This window comes from Cervus canadensis, chromosome 12 (assembly GCF_019320065.1).
Source record: "Cervus canadensis isolate Bull #8, Minnesota chromosome 12, ASM1932006v1, whole genome shotgun sequence".
Lineage (NCBI taxonomy): Eukaryota > Metazoa > Chordata > Mammalia > Artiodactyla > Cervidae > Cervus > Cervus canadensis.
The window spans coordinates 20,326,545-20,347,643 of NC_057397.1; the positions used below are offsets into that span (position 1 = coordinate 20,326,545).

The window sequence follows — 21,099 nt, forward strand, 5'->3', positions numbered from 1 at the left end:
CCCTGGATTTTGTCTGAGACATAACCAAATCCTCTGAAAATACATTGTAGATGTCTGTGAAAAGTGAAAGTGTTAGTCACTCAGTCGTGTCTGACTCCTTGCAACTCAACAGACTGTGGTCCGCAGGCTCCTCTGTCCATGGGCTTTCCCAGGCAAGCATACTGGAGTGGTCGCCATGCCCTCAGAGACCTCCTAAGAATGCAGGTTCACTCAGTCTGGCGTTAGCCTGGGAACCTGCACTTCTAATAAGCGCCCAGGGGTGCTCCAAGCAGGTAGGCTCTGGGTGACACCTGGTCCCCGAGTAGGAGCGGACCTCTCCCTCCTCAATGTCACCCACAGGGATGTTATCATATAATCCCCGGGTTTATTATACCAATGTGCTAACTGGGGCAACACTGGTGCAGAGGAAGTGCTGAATGAACACCACAGAAGGAAATAGCCTTTCCTCAATCAAGAGGAGCAAATTGTGCTGTGTAAAAAGGTTTGTGTATCCAGGTGGCGCTAGTGGTAAAGAAACTGCCTGCCAATGCAGGAGAGGCAAGAGACGCGGGTTCATTCCCTGGGTTGAGATCTCCTGGAGAGGGAAATGGCAGCCTACTCCAGCATTCTTGCCTGGAGTATCCCATGGACAGAGGAGCCTGGCGGGCTACAGTCCATGGGGTCATAGAGTCGGACACAACTGAAGCAAGCAAGCACCAAAGAAAGAAGAGCTAAGTGGATAAACAGTGATCTCTGTGGTTGAGTTCTGCAAACCTAAAGCCTCGGCAGGCGTGTCTTCATGTGTGGCCCACAAGGGTGGCCTGCATCATGGTTTTAGAAAAGGTCTGGTTTCTGGAGATGTTCACGCCGTATGTCCTAGAGCCGTTGGCTGACCTGTACCACCCATATCCTTGTGATAACATTGGAACATGGAAAGAAAAGGTAGAGAAAAGAAAGCACATTGGCTTTTTCTTATTTTTTCTGAGAAACTTTACTCGGAATATTTAGGTATAAGCCCCATGGTGTTTTTCCCAAAATGCAGGCTTTAGGCTGAAAAATAGAACATACACAACCAAGCTGGGGAGCACCCGCCCCATGCAATCGCCATGTTATGGCTGCAAACTGGAAAGCACGGCTCTTCGGTCTCTCAGCTCTGCGTGCTGTGTTGGCCCCGTTCTAAATGCCCGTCCTTGGCCTCAGACCAACGGCAAAAACAACACACACCTCAGGATCTGTAAAATCCATCTCGGAAGGACAAGGCCCACGACAGTTCATCACCTGGGAGACAGTGTTTGGAAAGGAAAACAACTAGAATGAACAGAGATTTGTAGGAACTCCAGGTATTTTAACACAGGCTTAAAAATCACATAACTCATTCATGGAATACAAAAATCCGGAAGGAAGGACAGTGATCTCTAATCAGCAGTGCTGTGAATTAAGAAAACATGCTAGGCTTGGTTTGTAGGTCTGATACAGTCCACCTTGATTTATTCATCTATTGATGAGGTGTAAGTAAATATTCCCCCAAATGTGGATGCTAAGATGGGATCTCAACATGCCAGTGCAGGTTCATCACTTGTAACAAAGATACCACCTGGTGCTGACGGTGGGGGAGGTTGTGGGGATCTATGTGGCATTCTCCACCTTCTGCTCAGTTTTGCTGTGAATATAAAACTGCTCTAAAAAGTAAAGACTATTGGGGGAACAAAGGAATGCTAGGGTCTGCAGTAACAGGGCAATACAGTGACTACACTGTGTCCGGTGAGACATGGAGTACACTCTGGACCGCAGACAGGCCCACAGTTCTGACTCTGGTCCAGTCTCTCTCAGTCCAAGACCTCGCGGGAATAAAGCACTCACTTCCCCCAACCCAGATTGTCAGTTAAACCTAGACAATGTCACTTGAAGTCAACACTGAATATTCATTGGAAGGAATGGTGCTGAACGTGAAGCTCCAATACTTTGGCCACCTGATGTTAAGAGCCAACTCATTAGAAAAGATCCTGATGCTGGGAAAGATTGAAGACAAAAGGAGAAGGAGGTGGCAGAGAATGAGATGGTTGGATAGCATCACTCAATGGACATGTATCTGAGCAAACTCCAGGAGATTGTGAAGGACAGGGATGCCTGGCTTGCTGCAGTCCATGGGGTCACAAAGAGTCAGACACGATTTAGTGACTGAACAAAGTAAAAAGAGACAACTAAGTTAAAATTTTACTACAAAACTTCAGCTAACTGGGAGGCAGCAATAAGACCATGAAAGGACAGTGGGATTTACCTCTAATATAATTAAGAGCCTTGAATTCACTTGTGCCTCTAAGGAGTCACATAGAAAAGCCATTTCAGAGGCTGGAATATATTTTCCTAATGAGAGGAGAGGGGCTGGACTGGTGTAAAACACTTTGTCGACGCAGGACACAATTACCAATATTAGCAGATGCAATTGCAGGAGGATCAGATTAAGGATAACAGTAATAAAAGAAAAGAGCACAGAAAATCTAACAGTCATGATTTAGCGGACGCGTGAGAGCCCCCTCAGCACCACATGTAACCTGAATTCTGCTGGAGGAAAAGCTGGAAATGCTAATAAGACACATGATTAAAGGTGGGTCTGGGGTTATAAATTGCTTTTTTAATGGTGAGGATAGTAGCTGACATAGAGGATCATAAGAAGATGAGAATGTCAGTATCAATTTTTATTAGTGTCAGGAACAATATGCAATATATTTAAATCAGCTTCATTTGTATTAGCGTTTTTGTAAGTAGTAGCTGTAGAAGCAATAACACGTCCAATGCATTCTAAAAGAAAGAACTAAATAAAGTTGCCAAGGTTCTCTGAAAAAGAGCCACAAGTTTTACACTGGGGAAAATCAGCCACATTTCCTTAGATACTCAGAATTCAGGGGCAACAAATTCTGGGTTCTGGACCAGAACAAAGCTGCAGAATCAGTCAGAGGAACAGCTGTAATGAATGGATAAAGTTGGACAAAATTAAAAAGAGACCAAAACTATAATTTTCCATACGAATCAGACTTTTTTTCAAGGTCTATATAGAACGGCAATTAGGGTTCATACCTGGATTAACCTGAGCCATTTAAGAAACAGCTTGAGACCTATTTAGCCTGAGCATGATCAGGCTGTTGAAAATAAGTAATTATCAAATTAACAATAATCAGTAATTTTTATAAACTCATTCTCAGTAAAGAAAAAAATAGGTGAATTCATTTTGCTTATGAATTTTCCAGCAATTACCACAAGCTTTCTGAATTGATTAATTAATTTAATGACAAGTTAGGTAAAATTGAATATCTGACAAACATTTTTTTAGAGAATTAGGAGACTGGGAAATGTTATCTTTAATTGAAGTGTATTCTTTTTTGAATTTCAGAAAACTAGGCTTTGAAATGCAAGTTCGATCCCTGGGTCAGGAAGATTCCCTGGAGAAGGGAATGACAACCCACTCCAGTATTCTTGCCTGGAGAATCCCTTGGACAGAGAAGCCTGGCAAGCTACAGTCCATGGGATCACAAAGAGTTGGACACAACTGAGCAACCGAACACCAACAGGCTTTGAAAAATAAACTGTAAGGGTTAAACTACAAAACTGTAACAATCCAGATTCTGAGGACATGGATGGCAGACTTTCTTCTTGATTCATATTCTGGACAATCAGCATTAACTGCACAGGAGAGAGCATGCAGCCAGGGTGAGGAGCTGGCCTGAGTCCGAAGTCTGAATTCCTTACTAGTTGTTTAATCTTAGGCTATTTATGTAGACTATTTATTTTCACTTTCTTCATCGGAAAATTGGAAAAATAATAGTTTCTACCTTGTAAGGTTCTTGAAGAATTGATGAGACAAACTGCTCCAGGACACTCAGGACTCTCTGACTCTCAATAAATATTAGTTTGACTGTAATTATTGATGTTAATAAATATTAACATATTTAAATATCACTTAAATAGTAATCTCTATTTCTCCATTAGTTAAGTTCAATTCAGTCACTCAGTCGTGTCTGACTCTTTGCGACCCCATGGACTGCAGCACACCAGGCTTGCCTGTCTATCACCAACTCCCAGAGCTTGCTCAAACTCATATCCATCAAGTCAGTGATGCTATCCAACCATCTCGTCCTCTGTTGTCCCCTTCTCCTGCCTTCAGTGTTTCCCAGCATCAGGGTCTTTTCCAATGAGGTTATTTAAACAATGCTGCTTCTCTCACAAAGTTGTTTCTCTCTGCTAAAGTTTTCTTTTTTCTCTATGAATTTTAGGTCAAACACAAAATATATTCATTACTTCAGAATTTTCCTTTGCTTTTCACATTATTGTTCAAGACACACTCAAAAGGCCTTCCCTGTCTCTGAGTAGTTCTACTCCCTACAAAGAACCCTACTGGAAAACACACTTAGCTCTTCAGCTGTGAGACCTCCAAGGAGCCCCCCTGGGAGGGCATGTATCTCAGACCCCTGAATCCTTGAGCACTGTCAACTTCTCTCCTCTACTCCTCAGAGATATCATCTCCAAACAAAAAAGAATTGTCAACAAGAAAAGATGCAAAAGCAAGAATTTAAGGGAGCCAGATACTTCAGCCATTTAATCCTGTCCCTATGTGTGGGTGTATTCTGGGCTCTACTCTTATAAAAGCAGTTTAAAATGCAAAATTCTCAATGACAACATCCATGTAGAAAGGGCCATGGCTTTCCTACAAACACATTTCCACAGAGAAAAGCACCAGCATGAAGGCTTGTACCCAGTTCTGACAGATCCCGTCCCACTCAATTGATGAATGGACTGAAGGTGCTCCTTTAGGAAGTCACAGAGCACAACTGCCTGGAAAAATGACTATGTAAACTGTCAATGCATACACTGTAAATTTCCAGGTGTACCAGACACTGTTACACATTCACACGCCATTACAGGTCCAGACACTGTTGCCCGTACTCGTTTTCACACACTTCCCCCGAGGAACACGTATACTATCGCTGTTTTCAGAAAGACGGATTAGACCCTGAGCTTGGGACTTCCTGGGTTTGCACACCTAGAGAAGAGACAAGGGGTTCCTCTTGCTTGACAGAGTTTGTTAAAAAATAGCACCAGGACAGAAAACATATCAGCAGCATATGTTTCTTTTTAAATATGCACTTCAAAACAAAACAAAGCTAGACCTTGCAAAGGCTCAATGAAAGAAAACTTATGTATTGGAGTTTATTCTGCAAAAACTAGTCCACTGGAACTTCCAGAGCATTGCCTGAGGTCCATATCACAGTCTCTACACCTGAAGTGCTTAGATCCACCCCAAATTCAATGTCACGTTACCTTCAAATACCTACAGTCAAAAATTCACATGATTATCTGATAATCTTTTTTTAAATCTTTTAAATTGAAGTATGCTGATTCACAAGGTTGTGTTAGTTTTTGGTACACAGCACAGTGATTCAGCTACATATATATCATATATAATTTCTTTTTCATATTCTTTTCCATTAGAGGTTATTACAAAATATTGAGTATAGCTTCCTGTGCTATACAGTAGGATCTTGTTTATTGATTTGATATATAGTAGTGTGTCTGCGTTAATCCCAAACTCCTAATTTATCCCCTTCTTCCTTTTTGTGAGGATAATTTCATTTTCTATGTCTTGTGAGTCTACTTTTGTTTTATAAATAAGTTCATTTTTATTAGCCAAGACATGGAAGCAACATAAGCGATCATCAGCAGATGAATGGGTAAAGAAGATGTGGTACATGTGTACAATGGAATATTCCTCAGTCTTTAAAAGGAATGAAGGAATATCCCTTGTAGCAATGTTGGTGGACCCAGGGATTATCAAACTAAGTAAAACAAGCCTGACAAAGAAAGACATATCATGTGATACCACTTACACGTGGAACCTAAAAAAGAATTATCTGATTATTAAGGAGAAACATGGAGCACTCTGGACTGGGCTTATTCCTCAGTCAGGGTCTCAGATGACCTCAGTTCTCTGTTTCCATCAGCACGAAAACAAACCACAAGCAGGGTATGTACACAGAAGCAGCACACCCTATGAGGGGAAAGTGGGAAACCACTCACGATACAGAAGAACGGTGTCTTGCTATCAAAACATAATCTTGGGTTGTTTTAGATGAACCGTCAGGAGTTTCTCCCCTCCTCTGTCTCTTTGGGGTAGAGACAAAGGTACAGGAAATAGGCCCATTGGCTTAGTGCTCACAGTAAAATGAGGATCTGTGGCTTAAAAAGTACAAAACATTCTAATAATTAAAGCCAGTCAATCTTAGAAAAAGTAAAGTAGGGCAACTCTTACCTCAGCTCCTGGATTAGAGAATCCATTGGTGCTACTGACAAAAAGAAAGACAGAAAAGGAAAATCAGTGTATAATTTCGAAAACTGTATGAGAGAAACCTTTCACCTCCTCGGGATGACAACCAGTGCATGGTTAGTGCAGTACATGCGTGCTAAGTCACTTTAGTATTGTCTGACTCTTTTCAGCCCCATGGACTATAATCTACCAGGTTCATCTCTCCATGGGATTCTCTAGACAAGAATATTGGAGTGGGTTACCAGACCCTCCTCCGACCCAGGGATCAAACCCAAGTCTCCTACATCTCCTGCGTTGGTAAATGTGTTCTAGCGCCACTTGGGAAGCCCTGGTTAGTGCAGACCCAACAGTTTCCGTCTGGGCTGATTCATCTTTCCAGTTCTGGTTATTTGGATACAAGAAGACAGGTGATCACGGCCCAGACATATAGTTCTGGATTAGGCCTCCAGTGACCCTGGGACTTTGCAGTCATGGATCAACTTCCAAACACCTGTCTCTAGAACCTCACTGAAAAAGTACAGGAGCACAGAGGACAAACTATTTTTTATTTTATTTAAGTTTTTTTTAATGTGGACCAATTTTTTAAGTCTATTAAATTTGTTACACTATTGCTTCTGCTTTATGTTTTGGTTTTTTGGCTGCAAGTATGTGAGATCTTAGCTCCCCGATCAGGGATTGAATCTACACCTCTGCATTGGAAGGTGAAGTCTTAACCCTTGGACTGTGAGGGAAGTCCCTGAACTACTTTTTAAATCAATTTTATTGTCTCTAGGAAAATTTTCAAAAGAATCTTGTTTGCATTTTATTTATATTCTACAAGCATTTAAATAGAATGGACAATATTTTATTAATAAATGTCCTAAGATTCTGTTCCATAAATTTTATTCCTGGAGAAAGAAGAGAAGTTTGAGTCATGTTAATTTCAACCTCCAATTAAAAATAAGACACTTATAGAAAGAAGAGCTCTGATTTTTCTGAAGACTTATGGACAGAGTGAGAGGGGAGGAGAGGGTGAGATGTATGGAGAGAGTAACATGGAAACTTATATTACCAAATGTAAAATAGACAGCCAATGTGAATGCTGTACAGCTCAGGGAACTCAAACAGGGACTCTGTATCAACCTAGAGGGGTGGGATGGGGAGGAGATGGGAGGGAGATGAAAGAGGAGGGGACATATGTCCACCTGTGGCTGGTTCATGTTGATGTTTGACAGAAAACAACAAAATTATGTAAAGCAATTATCCTTCAATTAAAAAATAAATATATTTGTAAAAGAAAGCAGTTAGAGAAAAAAAGAAATGATGGGAACTAAAGAAGTTCATGTTTATAAATACCTGCCTACCACAGAGTAAGCAACATATTGAGAGAGACAACAGGTGGTTTTAAAGATGACTCACGCTACATGAGAAACAGTTGTTTCATTTCTTCAACATTTTGGCTCTGTTTAAGAGTGCTTATGTATGTGCCAAAAGGATTCAAAGTCCAAAGAGAATGGCAAATTAAAATGCATTTGAAGTATGAGAGAGTCGTATGCTTTCAGAAGTCAGAACAAGAGATTCGAATGATCCAAATAGTTTCTAGAATACTAATATTTATGGCAGATGTGAGCCTATCTTAAATAGTGCTAGGATATTATCACTAAACTCTTATTCCATGGAGAACCTTGCTGCCTAAAACTTTGATGTTTCCAAAATTGCATTCCAAATATTAGGGACTGTAGCCCATCAGGCTCCTCTGTCCATGGGATTTCCCAGGCTGGAGTGGGTTGCCATTTCCCTCTACAGGAGATCTTCCCGACCCAGGGATCAAACCTGTATGTCCTGCCTTGCAGGCAGGTTCTTTACCACTGAGCCAGCAGGGAAGCTGTTCCAAATAATAGGACATATGATGTAATTACTTTTAAAGTAACTTTAACTAAACCTGGTTAAAGAATACTGTACAACTTCAGTTTGGGTAGAGAAAATTTCCATATCTTGGACCAAATGCAAATGCATGATTCTGCATTTTGGTTATCATGCCTAATGATAATCAGGGTTCTATTTTAACTGAAAAAAAAAATCAACCTGGAATTTTAAAAAATGGGTGATTCCATACTTCACTGAAATGGGGATTACGTACCTTGACTACACAACACAAACACTGCTAACAAAAGCATTGAATTTGATTAGATGCTTTCAACTGTAAATCTCAAAATGCTTCCAAACGACTGCGTGATCACTCCCCAACCCAACCCTTCCTCCACCAGGAGGCCGACCTGAGGAGGGTCAGGCTGGGAACAGCCACCCAGCTCCCTCCAGAGGCCAGGCCGAATCTTCCGTTTAGAATGGAGGGTCACACAAATATAGCTAATTATAATAAAAGTTATTTTCCTTAAGGGGTATTATTGCCAGTCAATCCTGTTTTCCAGATGTTTCGATCATCAAGGGCCTGTTTATATTTCAATATTACATTACCATCTGTTGGTTACAAAAAGAGAGGGTAACCGGCAAGTTAAACCTTTCAGACATGACTTTGCAGAGCTGCCGAAAATCCCCGGCGGGGACAGTCCAAAACCAAACATCATCATTTTACTTGCGTGAAGTTTAGATTGGGAGCCACTAAACCAGATAACATAAAAATCAAAACCCACTTTGGCAATAAATGAACGGTTTGGACTTCTCCCTTGGGTGTTAAAGGTCACATTGATAATTTGAGGTCTCCATGAAGCCTTCTTCCCTCACTGACCCTTACACTGTTTTGCAGGATGTTTAAATCTACTCATGGTTGCATTTCATAAACATTAGCATCCTACATTATTTGGGCTTTTCTGGGTCCTTTAACTCATGGTTCATATTCTTTAGCCTCTTAGGGCCATGATGCAGCGTCCTGGCTTGATTTAAAAATGGGAACCCTGAGGAAGTTGTGATCCTCCTGACTACACATCGGGGACCAAGCATGGGACGCCCACACTTCACGGTGTGCTGGGCACAGGGTCACAGAATCTGCATGTTAACTCACCCTTGGTTCCTTTTGCACGGGTACGAAGCATTTTATCTTCAGCCTCTGCATCCATCTGTAACGTGAACACAAAGTCCTGGGTCATTCCTTTGACATTGACTGTAAACACAGGCCACCAGAAGTTCTGAAGGTCATTATGAAGAGCAGAAGAGTTTCCCCGCTCCCGAGCAGCATCTGACTCTGCAGAGACAGAACTGTGACTGCTCTCACAGCCCGCAAGTTCTGTAACACTTCTATAGATGCTGATACCAGGGTGAGTGGGCAAGAGAGCAGATGTTCTTGTCTGCAAGTGCTCACTGGTGACTCAGACACTTTGGGCATCATGAAGATGGAAGGAAGAAAGGTCTGATTAACAGTGGTTGTGAAAGAGACCAAACCTTAAATACCAAACCAAAATGCTCCAGACTAAGTTATTCAACCAGATTCGCTTGTATTTCTAGACCCTTTTGAATACAGGCCTCTTTCTAAAGAACCTGCCTACCAACGCAGGAGACACAAGAGATGTGGGTTCTATCCCTAGGTTGGGAAGACCCCCTGGAGGAGGGAACGGCTAACTCATTCCAGTATTTCTTGCCTGGAAAATCCTATGCATAGAGGAGACTGGCAGGCTACAGCCCATAGGAGTTGGACACAACTGAGCACACACGCATGACCAGCTTCAGATACAGGCCTGTTTCTAAGTTAGGGAAAAAAATTCCCAGTGTAAAAAACCAAAGTAACACAAAACCTCGAAATGCCCCTATTGTAAAATACCACTGGAAATGTTGATGACATTTACTCTGGTAATTCCAGAATAGAGGTGAATTATAATCATCCACATCTATAAGGAGAGAGAACTTTGAGTGTTGTTTCTGTCAGCATCAAATTCCCTAAAACATCATTACTAATGATCTTAAATATAACCAAGTGAATTATCAAAAGGGTGCCAAGCTTTAAAAAGTCTGCTGTTTTTGTCCACATGGAGATAGATTCTGACCTGACTACCTCCAACCATTTCACTAGGATCTTTTAAGCATCTCCGTTTAATTCATGTTTGCACTTTATCAGAAGGAATTCTGAAACAGAAAGTTGTTTTGCTTGTTGAAAATCAGAGGCAGGCAGAGGTGCTCTCCACGGCTACCATCCTTAAACCCTGACACAGGCGGGGATGCGGTGTGCCTGCAATGAGGATGGGAGACGCATCTCTGCTCTCCGAGGCTGAGTTGTGATGGAAAGCGCTGACCTGCCATAGACTTATAATAGGGGAGCAGGTGTGGCAATGATGGACTTTAATTTCCTTTAATAAACCTTTTATGTGCCACACTTTTACTGCCATTTGACGCTCTCCAAGGTCCTGCACATAATAGGTTCATTACTTTTGATTACTATAGTCTATTGAGACAAACAACTCCAGAACACACTATATATTATGTTCAGTTAAACCAATATAGACTATTTATCCATTGTGCATTTTTTCACCTGCAACACTACAGACAAAATTAACGACAGCCCTCGTAAGCTAAAACTATTAAAACCACCAGCACCCTTTTGTCATCATTTTATAATAAACACCACACCAATCACTGAACTGTTTTGCAAATTAGCCAACAAAAAGTGTCCGCTGCTTTTTCGAGCAGCCGTGGCTTTAGCTTACATAAAAACAGTCCATTGTTATAACTATTTTAAAACTACATGATATGAGAAGACAACAAGAAAACAGAGGTTTTTTTTTTTTTTTTCTCCTATAGATGTCCCTTCTTTTAAAACCACGCGGATTTATGACAGATGTGACACTGTCTGGGATTAAAGTGGCTTGGTTTACACAGGATGGTGAGCCCTGTGTTGTGAAATCCTCCTCTGTGAGTGTCCCTGCTGCATATAAAGTGGATCAACTCGTGCAAACCCCTCTCCCTGCGTGTTAATCGAGTCGCTTGATTATAACAAGAGAGATCAGCAGCTTAAGGGTTAAAATGGTGAAAACCATCCATTTTGCTTCTGCTGCTCACCAGGGCGGGGCGGGGGTTGGGGGTGGGCGGTGAGAATCCCCTCAACGTGAATCTTAAGATTATCCTGCACATAGGCGCTCTTAGCCTCCAACCACTCTGAACATCGCCAATTCAAACACAAGTGAAGGCTGGACTCCACAGATTTCTTTGCGAAAACTGAAACACTGTGTGAAGAGGAGTGTCAGAGGCACATATAAAAGTTTCAGAAACCTGCTTCAACGTAACCTTCTCTCTAACAGCTTCAAGACTGTTTCACAATCCAGCTGTCTAAGCACCTGACGGGTCTGCCTTCACCCGGAGCAGCCGCCTCCCTGTCACAGTCCCGGGAAGCGAGGCATAAATATTCATGGGCCCTGGCTTGAGGGTGCCTGGAGTGCCAGCCTCAGGACGGCATTTTGTGATGCTATTGTCCTCTGGTTGGACAATAGCATCATACTGGAGCACATACATCCCATTCAAGCTTTGTAAGAACTGGTAACTCATCCACAAAGCTCAGCGTTCACCGTAACATGTGGGCCAAGTGATGGGTGTGGGAGGGATCAAGGCCCCCACATACAATTCACCCATTTCAGCTCTCCCTCCTTGCACACCTGAAGGACAGTTCCTAAGTTCAGGGTTTAGTCACATCTTGCAGCAACTTGGGGATAAGGATATATGACATCTTGGGCCTTTCTTTTGGGGCAAGAAGTTTTAACATTCATGAGAAAGCTTGATCTCCTGGGAGACCTCAGCTTGAAAATCAGCCTTTGTTCACAAAAACCTTACACCTGGGAGCAGAAACCTGTAAGCATTCTTCCTATGGATTATGTTCATGGACTTCAATAAACTGTTGATGGGTAGACTTAATTTTTGTAAAATGGAACCTTGGATTCAGTGGGCACCACATTTCAGGGATGGTTCCTTCACAGGAAGGAGGCCTTGCCTCATTGCTGGTGCTCAGACATGAGGGGTGTGCATGGCAGAGGGGACCAGCTTCCTGGTCAAGTTCTCCTGGTTATAGAAGCAGCCACCACTGTAACCAACATGGGCTGCATTCTGAAAACTCCACTTCTTATGGAGAACATTATGTTTTGTTTGTTTTTTTTCCTATTGGAAAAGGAGGCTTGATCAACTTTACTGCCTATGCCCCAAATGCTATGAACAAGCCTGCAACTGACTTTGTAAAACTTAATGAAGCATTTCTTCCTCAAAATAGAGCTTTGATTTTCCAAAAAGCTGTCCTTCTCCCCATTTCTTAGGGCCTTTATCTACATCCCATTGTTTATGGATGGGAATAAGACATTTTCTGAGACTCTTACCATGGGTTCCTCTTGGCTATAGCAATCAACTCAATCGAGATAAAACAGTAAAGGCAAATTTTGCCACTCTTATTTTTCCTGAAACTACTGAGATAAGTTTTATTAACCTATAACTATGGATATGTTACATATAACATTTATGTTGAAAGGAAAAAAAGGGGTTGCTACTTGTTATCTATTGCATAATGAAGTCATGAAAAAAATTTTTTAAGGAGTTTCTCTCCCAATTGTCTGGGGAGAGGAATTAATACAAGGACAAATGGCAAGAGGGAAAGAAATTTATAAAATAAAGGAGGCAAAGGAGCAAACTTCAAGGAAGGCTATGCCAACCAACAATGGAGATAAGCAGAGATGCAGTGAAGAAGAAAGATGACTATGAAATACATTCTCACTACTTACTTGAAATTTGGAAAACTTTCATGTAACATCTTCATGGGATTTACAAAGCTATGTGCAGGTGTCCCTAGTGACATGAACTTGATCACCTCCTAGTGACATGAACTTGACCACCTTCTCCTCCTGGCACTTAGTTACATCAGGGACTATCAGGGGATCTTCCTTCTGCATCACTCCACAGCACCGACCAGAGCTTGGTGGGGCTCGGTTGTGTCCAACTCTTTGCAGCCTTATGGACTGAAGCCTGCCAGTCTCCTCTGTCTGTGGGATTCTCCAGACAAGAATACTGGAGTGGGTTACCATGCCTGCCTCCAGAGGAGCTTCCTGACCCAGGAATCGAACCTGGGTCTCTTGCACTGCAGGCAGAGTCTTTACCATCTGAGCCACCAGGGACCCCTGGAATTGATAATTTGTGGAAGGGAGAGATTCAAGGAGCAGGACACCAGATTGATAAACTCAGTTTTGCTTCCATCACACATGCAAATGACTGGTATGTGAGGAGATTTAGTTCCCTTTGATTTTATTTTTCATGTAAAACTCTATTTTGATCAGTGGTTAAACAAAATTATTTGCCCACAAAAACAACCTCCAAGTAAATATTTAATCACTTCTTAAGATTGGGGTAAAACAAATCTCTTGGTAACTTTAAGCTTTATTTCTCCTGAATTCTATCCACTGACATCCTCGATATAGATTTATAAGTAGTCTCGAATTTCTTAGTATTAGTAGAAAAGCCATGGTGATAACATTTTGAGGACACTCTCAAAATCCTTATACAATTAATTGTAACCTTGTCTGAAAGTGAAAATGTTAGTTGCATAATCGTCTCCGACTCTTTTCGACCCCATGGACTGTAGCCCCTCAGGCTCCTCTGTCCATGGGATTCTCCGGGTAAGAATGCTGGAGTGGGTTGCCATTTCCTCCTCCAGGGGATCTTCCCGACCCAGGGATCAAATCAGGTCTTCTGTGTGGCAGGCAGATTTTTTACCATCTAAGCCACCAGGGAAGCCCTGTCTAGTTACATATAAATTCACTCCTGTAGCTACTTTTAATCTGTGAAGTCTTTCACATACATTTGACTTACAAGAAGTCCCACTTTAAAGAAGATTTCATAGTGTTCCTCTCCCGGGAGTTGTAAACCAACAAAGCAGTTCTGTCTGTTGTGTCACGTGACTCTTCCATTCCTGAGAAGCTCACAGTGATGGCGAGAGGAACTTAGTCCCGAGCCTGCCGAGAGGAGGTCCAGGGGTCCTCCCCACCAGGAGCCCCCCATCCTCAGCGGATGCTTCCTTTACAAAAGTCAGGTTTTTTTAATCACAAAAAGAAACTCAGGAAGTTGGAAAAGGCTAACCCCAGAAAATGGAACAGCTAAATGGTGTCTGTACCTTGGGACAAAACTTGGCCAGATCGAAGAACAAAGAACCCTACACTGAGTGCCCTTCCTTTTGATGATTCTGGCATCATTTTGTTTTCAACAGAGCTTTGAATCAACTGAAAATGGCAGCAAAAGATGCTTCCCTGTTGTACAAGGAAAAGATGGGGGAAATGAGCTATGATCCTAAAAGCACAGTTGACTCATTGAGAAGGAAACCAAGAGTGAATGATCAAGTATATTTTTCCTCTGTTCTTACCCTCCTTTTATTTTCCTGGTTCTCTTTTCATACATTTACTTATTTCTCAGGGAGAGTAATTCAGAAAATAAACGTTAAGGACTTCTCTGGTGGTCCTGCGGTTAAGACTCCATGCCTCCAATGCTGCGGGCACGGGTTCAGCCCCTGGTCAGGAAAGTTCCATACGCCATGTGGTGCAGCCAAACATAATAATAATTTGTTTTTTAAAAATTTTTTTTAATTTGCTTTTTAAAAAAGAAAGTAAACTTAAAAACATCTAAAGGGATAAAATCAGGAAGTTTGACAGCATCCTTGATGCCATATTTGTAATTTTCTGAAACTTTTTTGAATCCTTTCTCCTAAATGAAATGGAAAATTTTCCAAATCTTTTAGTTAGGGCATAGGATCCCTGATTTCAACTCTCTGTTCCTGTCCAGCTCTATCTGTACTGCTTTGGATTCTGCATAAAAAACTGAAGAACCAGACAATGGCATCCTGCACGTTGGTGATCCATCCCATGTCCCCTCACCCCTGATGGGGAAGCAGGTTCAGTCTTCTCAGACCAAGCACAGCTGTCTGGGGAGAGCTCTTCCTGAGGCTGAGGGCATGCACACCCCTACAGAAGAGCTGCCTTTGAAAGGGAATTTCTAGAGTCAAATGGAAGAAACCTTGGGCCTGTGAAAGCTTGGGTGGCTTTAAGAGGAGGCTGATGTGTTTGGAGTCTCACTTTTGATTTCTGAGTTGCTGCTGCTCCTGTGTGCAGACTAACCCTCTAACTTTGCACAACTGGCAACGTGACCATGAACCAAAGCCATATGTCTGTGTCCTTTTGCCAAACGACTCCAGCAAATAGTTCTATCATTCCCTTAGGTGGACGCCGGGTGCCAAGGATTTCTATTAGTCTCTGTACCGCGGCCTCCAAGTCACAGTTTTGTGACCTAAGGGGGCAATCGCCAGCTTTGTGTTTTCATAGACTTAAAAATACTTTTAATATGCTCTGATTAAAGAGAACTCAGTGAAAGTAACATTCTGAAACCATCTGAAAAAAAATTTTTTCTTGCTGATAATTTGAGATGCATGTGTTGAAAAATGCATAAATGTTAGAAAACAAGCTTCTTCATAGAGGGGTAAGCCATTTTAAACAGATTTTTCCCAAGGATGTCCCAGTTCCTTACTTTTCAGTGTTTGTAGGAATTAACTGCAGAAATCAGCTACAATGCTTTTAAAAACATGCTTTAAAAGATCTCACTTATTTACTCTTGATCCTTAAGTAAACTAATTTCTAATACAAATGAATTCAAATTGGAATTTTAAAACAATTTTAATGCTGAGTCTCTCTCTAAGGGCAAACATGTGCAAACAAATAACACATACTAATCAATATGCAAAAGGGCTTGTAGGCTCAGAGAACTTCACCTGTTTAATATTTTAAAACAGTAAAGTGATCACACTTCTGACAAAAAAATCACAATCCTAAATCGGGCATTAACAATATATTTTTGTGAAAGTAAATCAACAGAGATAAAGCAATGTCATAGGGGACAGTCTTTATAAACGCTTCAATCAGATCCATTTTATTTCAACATATTCTGCTTTTTAATAAAAATGTTGCCTTACCTCTTTCTCCAGGTAACTTGTACGCTGACTCGGTGAGCCCCCCTCCGTCAGAATGAATGAACACCTGTGTTCACTTTAGTGCGAAATCTTGCAATTCATTCTATTAAGATAAAAAATAAAAGAAAGAAGGTATGTAAGGTAGGGCAAAAAAACAGAAGAGCAAAAATAACCAGTGATGTGAACAGTAAACAATTACCTATAATTCCAAAGGACTATGCTATAAACAGAATGAAAATGTCATACTATTTAATAATATATCAATGGGGAAAAGATGTTTACCTTTATCCTGCCTGTCTGTGTTAGTTGCTCAGTCATGGCTGACTCTTTGTGACCCCATGGATTGTAGCCCACCAGGCTCCTCTGTCCATGGATTCTCCAGGCAAGAACACTGGAGTGGGTTGCCATTCCCTTCTCCAGGGGATCTTTCTGACCCAGGGAGCGAACCCAGGTCCTCTGTATTGCAGGCAGATTCTTTACCCCCTTTACCTTTATTAAGGTAAGCCAAATCAATTTTTGTTTTTCTTACCAAACTAGATATATAGATAAGATATAGATTAAGAAGGGCATGGCAACCCACGCCAATATTCTTGTCTGGAGAATCCCCATGGACAGAAGAGCCTGACAGGCTGCAGTCCATGGGGTCACGAAGAGTTGGACACAACTGAGCGACTAAGTACACATATAGATATAGATATAGATAAAATGTCTGCCCTTTACTAGGAAAATTGTATAATAGGGATTCTCAATGTCATTATTGTTGGTTTTATTTTTAACCACCAGAAGAAAAAGATCAGTCAAGGTTTGGCACGTGCTATCCTCAAGAAGTCACAAGAGACAAGATCCCAAAGGCATGTGGATTTAGAGCTGCTCTTGAATGAGGTGTCCTGAAAGGCTACTAGCACTTTTTGCCAACATTTTATCCTGCTTTCCATGGGAACAATCTGCATGTGGCTTCCTTGCTTTCAGACATAACACACAGGCCTGAATCTCCTTTACCTGGTCCCAGGGATGGAACAGAATCTGTCTTCAGGCTGTTTGGCCCTTGAAAGAAAACTCTGAAATTCAGTGTTAATACACTCAGCCTGACAGCAAGTGGCTACTGACATGAACACTATATATATACACACACACATACACACACACACACATATATATATAGCAAGTGTGTGTTAATATAGGTACTTGCTACGGTTTGTCTGTCGGCACTGGCATTCTGGAACACAAGTCACCAACCTTCCTGGCAGATGATTTCTAGGGTCCGTGTTTACCCTTTGCAGTAGGTTGGCGCGTCCGGCTTTTTAACCATGGATTTCTGCGTTACTTGAAAGTTTTGACCAGACATTAAGCAGATGCTTCTTCAACTCAAATCAGCAACTGTAGATCCTGGTGAAAAATGGGGATAAAACCCTTAAGACAGAGCAGATGTCTTAAGACACAGATGTCTCAAGACACAGGATGTCTTACACAGCAAAAGTCTCAAGACATAGGAGGGAAGGACTGAAAAGTCACATAGGACTCAGGAGTTCTTAGTTTGCTTGATTGCAACTAAAAAAAAGCAAAAACAAAAACCAGCTCTCTCTACAACCGTGTTTGGCTTATCCTCCCTCGCCCTCGGTCGGTCCACCTGCCTGTCCCCTTTGTTTGCCACACTCTAACCTAAGACAAAAGATCTGGAAAACACTGGTGGGCAGAGCGCTTTTCTAAACCCTGAAAGTAATGGCTTTTTGTCTACACCCAATCGTGGTGTGTGTTTATTAGCAATACATTTTCCATTTATTTTCTCAAAGATTGCCAATAAAGAACCGAATCACAGAAGGGAGTAGCTCTAAACCCTCCGAGTTCCCTAATGTCAAACTCATTAGCATCCGAATAAGCACACAGCAGCACCTCATCTGCACAATCGTGATTTTTTACTACTTTTAATAGCGTTTCTCAGAGGGCTCATTTTCAACTTTCTTCAGTGGTTAGTTGGTTCTCAGGGGAAAAGGAGCTTCCTGACGCTCGCGGCTTCCCCGCAACAACCCGGCCGTTTGCTGTCAGATGCGTCAGCCCTCTGCCCTAACCCCATCTGCTGTTTCTCCCCTCCCCAGGGAGCAGAGCAAAGGCAGCACAGCTGAGATCCACGTGGGGCCCTGCACAGAGGATGCCGGCAAAATATAAGTTCAGAAATGTGATGTAACACAAAAGGCCTGGAAGTCCAAGTGCTCAGGAATACGGGCGGGAAAGAGGAGCTGCAGAGGCTCGCTGTTTCAGGCATCCATCGTTCACAGCTCCACCCACGGCCTTGTGGAAACACACCGGCTGATACCAAGAGGAATCTCCCACTGCAATCGATTCCCTTCACTCCCTGCATGCGTCCTATTACTGTATCAGAGAGGTACCCTTAAAAACCCATTTTCAATAGTTGTCATATTTTTTCTTAACTTTTTATCTTGTATTTGGGTATAGCTGATTAACAGTGTTGTGATAGTTGCGGGTAGATAGCAAAGGGACTCAGTCATACATACACATGTATCCATTCTCCTCCGAACTCCCCTCCCATCCAGGCTACTACATAACATGGAGCAGAGTTCCCCGTGCTGTACAGCAGGACCTTGTTGGTTATCTGTTTTAAACACAGCAGGGTGTACATGTCCATCCCAAACTCCCTAACTATCCCTTCCCCTCACCCGTCCCCCTGGCAATCACAGGTTCTTTCTCTAAGTCTATGAGTCAGTTTTGTAAATAAGTTCATTTGTATCATTTCTTTTTAGACTCCACCTATAAGGGATGTCATATGATATTTTTCTTTCTCTGTCTGACTGACTTCACTCAGTATGACAACCCCTAGGTCCATCCACGATGCTGCAAATGGCAATAATTGCCATACTTTTAATATTTTTGCTGATCTTAAACCATGCTGTAAAACTTAAGGACTTACTAAAATATTCTTAGGAGATAAACATTTTGGAAGACAATTAACCTAAAACTTGGAACCTTGGCCAAGCTCCCCCAACTTGTAACTGAGCTAGTTCTTTGCCTTCATGAAACAGCAATCTTAGGAGGTGAAAAGACAAACCAAGGTGCTGGGAACCTAGTGGGCTGCACAATCTCTCAGTGTGTGCTGTAATTAAGACATGGCTTCACTCGTTAAATGGAGTCATCACAGAGGACTCCATTTGTGCATTCTGCTTCATGCCAATGATCATGGATGGAGTGCTAAATTTACAGACACTTCAAGGATAAGTATTTGCTTCAGAAAAAGACAGTTCTTTTTTATTTTTTAGCAACTTTCAAATATGCACTACAGTATTATTGCTTTTAATTTTTAATTGGAGCATAACTGTTTTACAACGTTGTGTTGGTTTCTGCTATACAACAACTAAGTGAATCAGCCCTAAGTATCCCTTCCCCTCTTGAGCTTCCCTCCTGCCCTCATCTCCACCCCTCCAGGTCATCACAGAGTAGCCAGCTGAGCTCCCTATGCTATACTAGCTAATTTACAGATGGTAGTATGTATATGAAAGACAGTTCTTTAAACCTATGATATGATGTAATGAATCTGAGATGTTACTTTTTAAAAGATATATCAGATTATATTTTATTGGTGGTGGTGGTGGTGAGGTGACCTAAAGTGATAAAGATGCAACTGTCAATTGTGTCCTTAAAGTAGAGAACCATAGATTTACTCACGATTCAGAAAAAAATCCTATATTAAAAAAAATCCTCCGGACTAAACTCAAAGTGAAAACTTTGACGAAAAGGCAAGGAAATTGAATATGAAGCATGATAGTGCTGGAAGCCCTCTGATACAACTGCTGCGTTTGGAGTTTACTTACCAGTGGGACTGGTCCGACGCAAAGGCCCGGCAGCCTCCTCTCAGAAGTTGGCTGATAATTCAAACTCCAAACATCACCCTCAGGTCTAGTTTCCTGCCAAGTAAAATGAAACGGGATAATTCAGCATGTTAACCTCAGCACTGGGCTACCCTGCTGGCTCAGAAGGTGAAGAATCCGCCTGTAATGCGGGAGACCCAGGTTTGATCCCTGGGTCAGGAAGATCCTCTGGAGAAGGGAATAGCAACCCACTCTGTATTCTTGCCTGGAGAATTCCATGGACAGAGGAGTCTGGTGGGCTACAGTCCATGGGGTTACAAAGACATGGACACGACTGAGAGACTAACACATACATAACCTCAGCACTGTTGACTCTGTCTCCCAACCTCCCAACACTTTTAACCTCTCAGTCACTAATTTTGGGATCTTCACCACTTGTTCATTAGTTGGAATGGTGAAAAGGAGGGATTTTTCTTGCTCCTTTTTGTTAATGGGAAAGCAAGTCCTTTATAGTTCTAAGTGTCGAGTTTTATTTTTTTAATTTATTTTTTAAATGGAGTATAATTGCTTTAAAATGTGTTAGTTTCTGTGTACAATGAAGTGAATCAGCCATATGTACACATATATCCCCTCCCTCTTGGGCTTCCCTCCCACCTCCCTAGGTTTATTTTTATATTAATCACCATGATAATTTAAGTGAGAGTCAAACTTCGTATAAATTTGCCTGGACAGACGATCGAATTCTTCAGCTTTCCACTTGCCATGTTTCACCATTAAATTTCTAATGAAAGTTTAAGCCTCTTATTTTGAAGTTTTTCATCAATGAGCTTTCCCATCATAGCAAGAGAGTATATATTTAGAAACTGATGTACAAAAATGACGTTAGCCTACTGTCACATTATATTTATGCTGTCAAACATGACTTCCTTCTTCTTAGCCTTCCAGATTGATATAAGGAGGACTTGCTTCATAGACAAGAGCAAATGAAGAGAATAGTGGGTTACTTTTAAGTTGTTTTAGGCAAAGAAAAATACTGTTTATTGGCTATAAGCTCTACTTGTCACAGTAGGAGTAGAAAGAACTTC

The 21,099-nt window shown here is 41.7% G+C and overlaps 1 protein-coding gene across 2 annotated transcripts in view; it reads right to left on the bottom strand.

The window, feature by feature from the left end:
* Positions 1-17,471, bottom strand: part of ST18 (ST18 C2H2C-type zinc finger transcription factor) — a 93,798-nt gene extending 76,327 nt beyond the window's left edge. The window contains exons 1-4 of one of the 2 annotated variants that reach the window (XM_043484023.1): positions 17,433-17,471; positions 16,200-16,299; positions 9,294-9,348; positions 6,281-6,311 (exon numbers count right to left, since the gene is read on the bottom strand). In XM_043484023.1, the coding sequence (XP_043339958.1) occupies positions 6,281-6,311; positions 9,294-9,348 (86 nt within the window). In that variant the 5' untranslated portion in view covers positions 16,200-16,299; positions 17,433-17,471. Of the gene's footprint in view, positions 1-6,280; positions 6,315-9,293; positions 9,349-16,199; positions 16,300-17,432 lie in introns of both variants that reach the window. The other variant, XM_043484022.1, reaches the window with a different exon arrangement.
* Between the last annotated feature and the right edge of the window lie 3,628 nt (positions 17,472-21,099).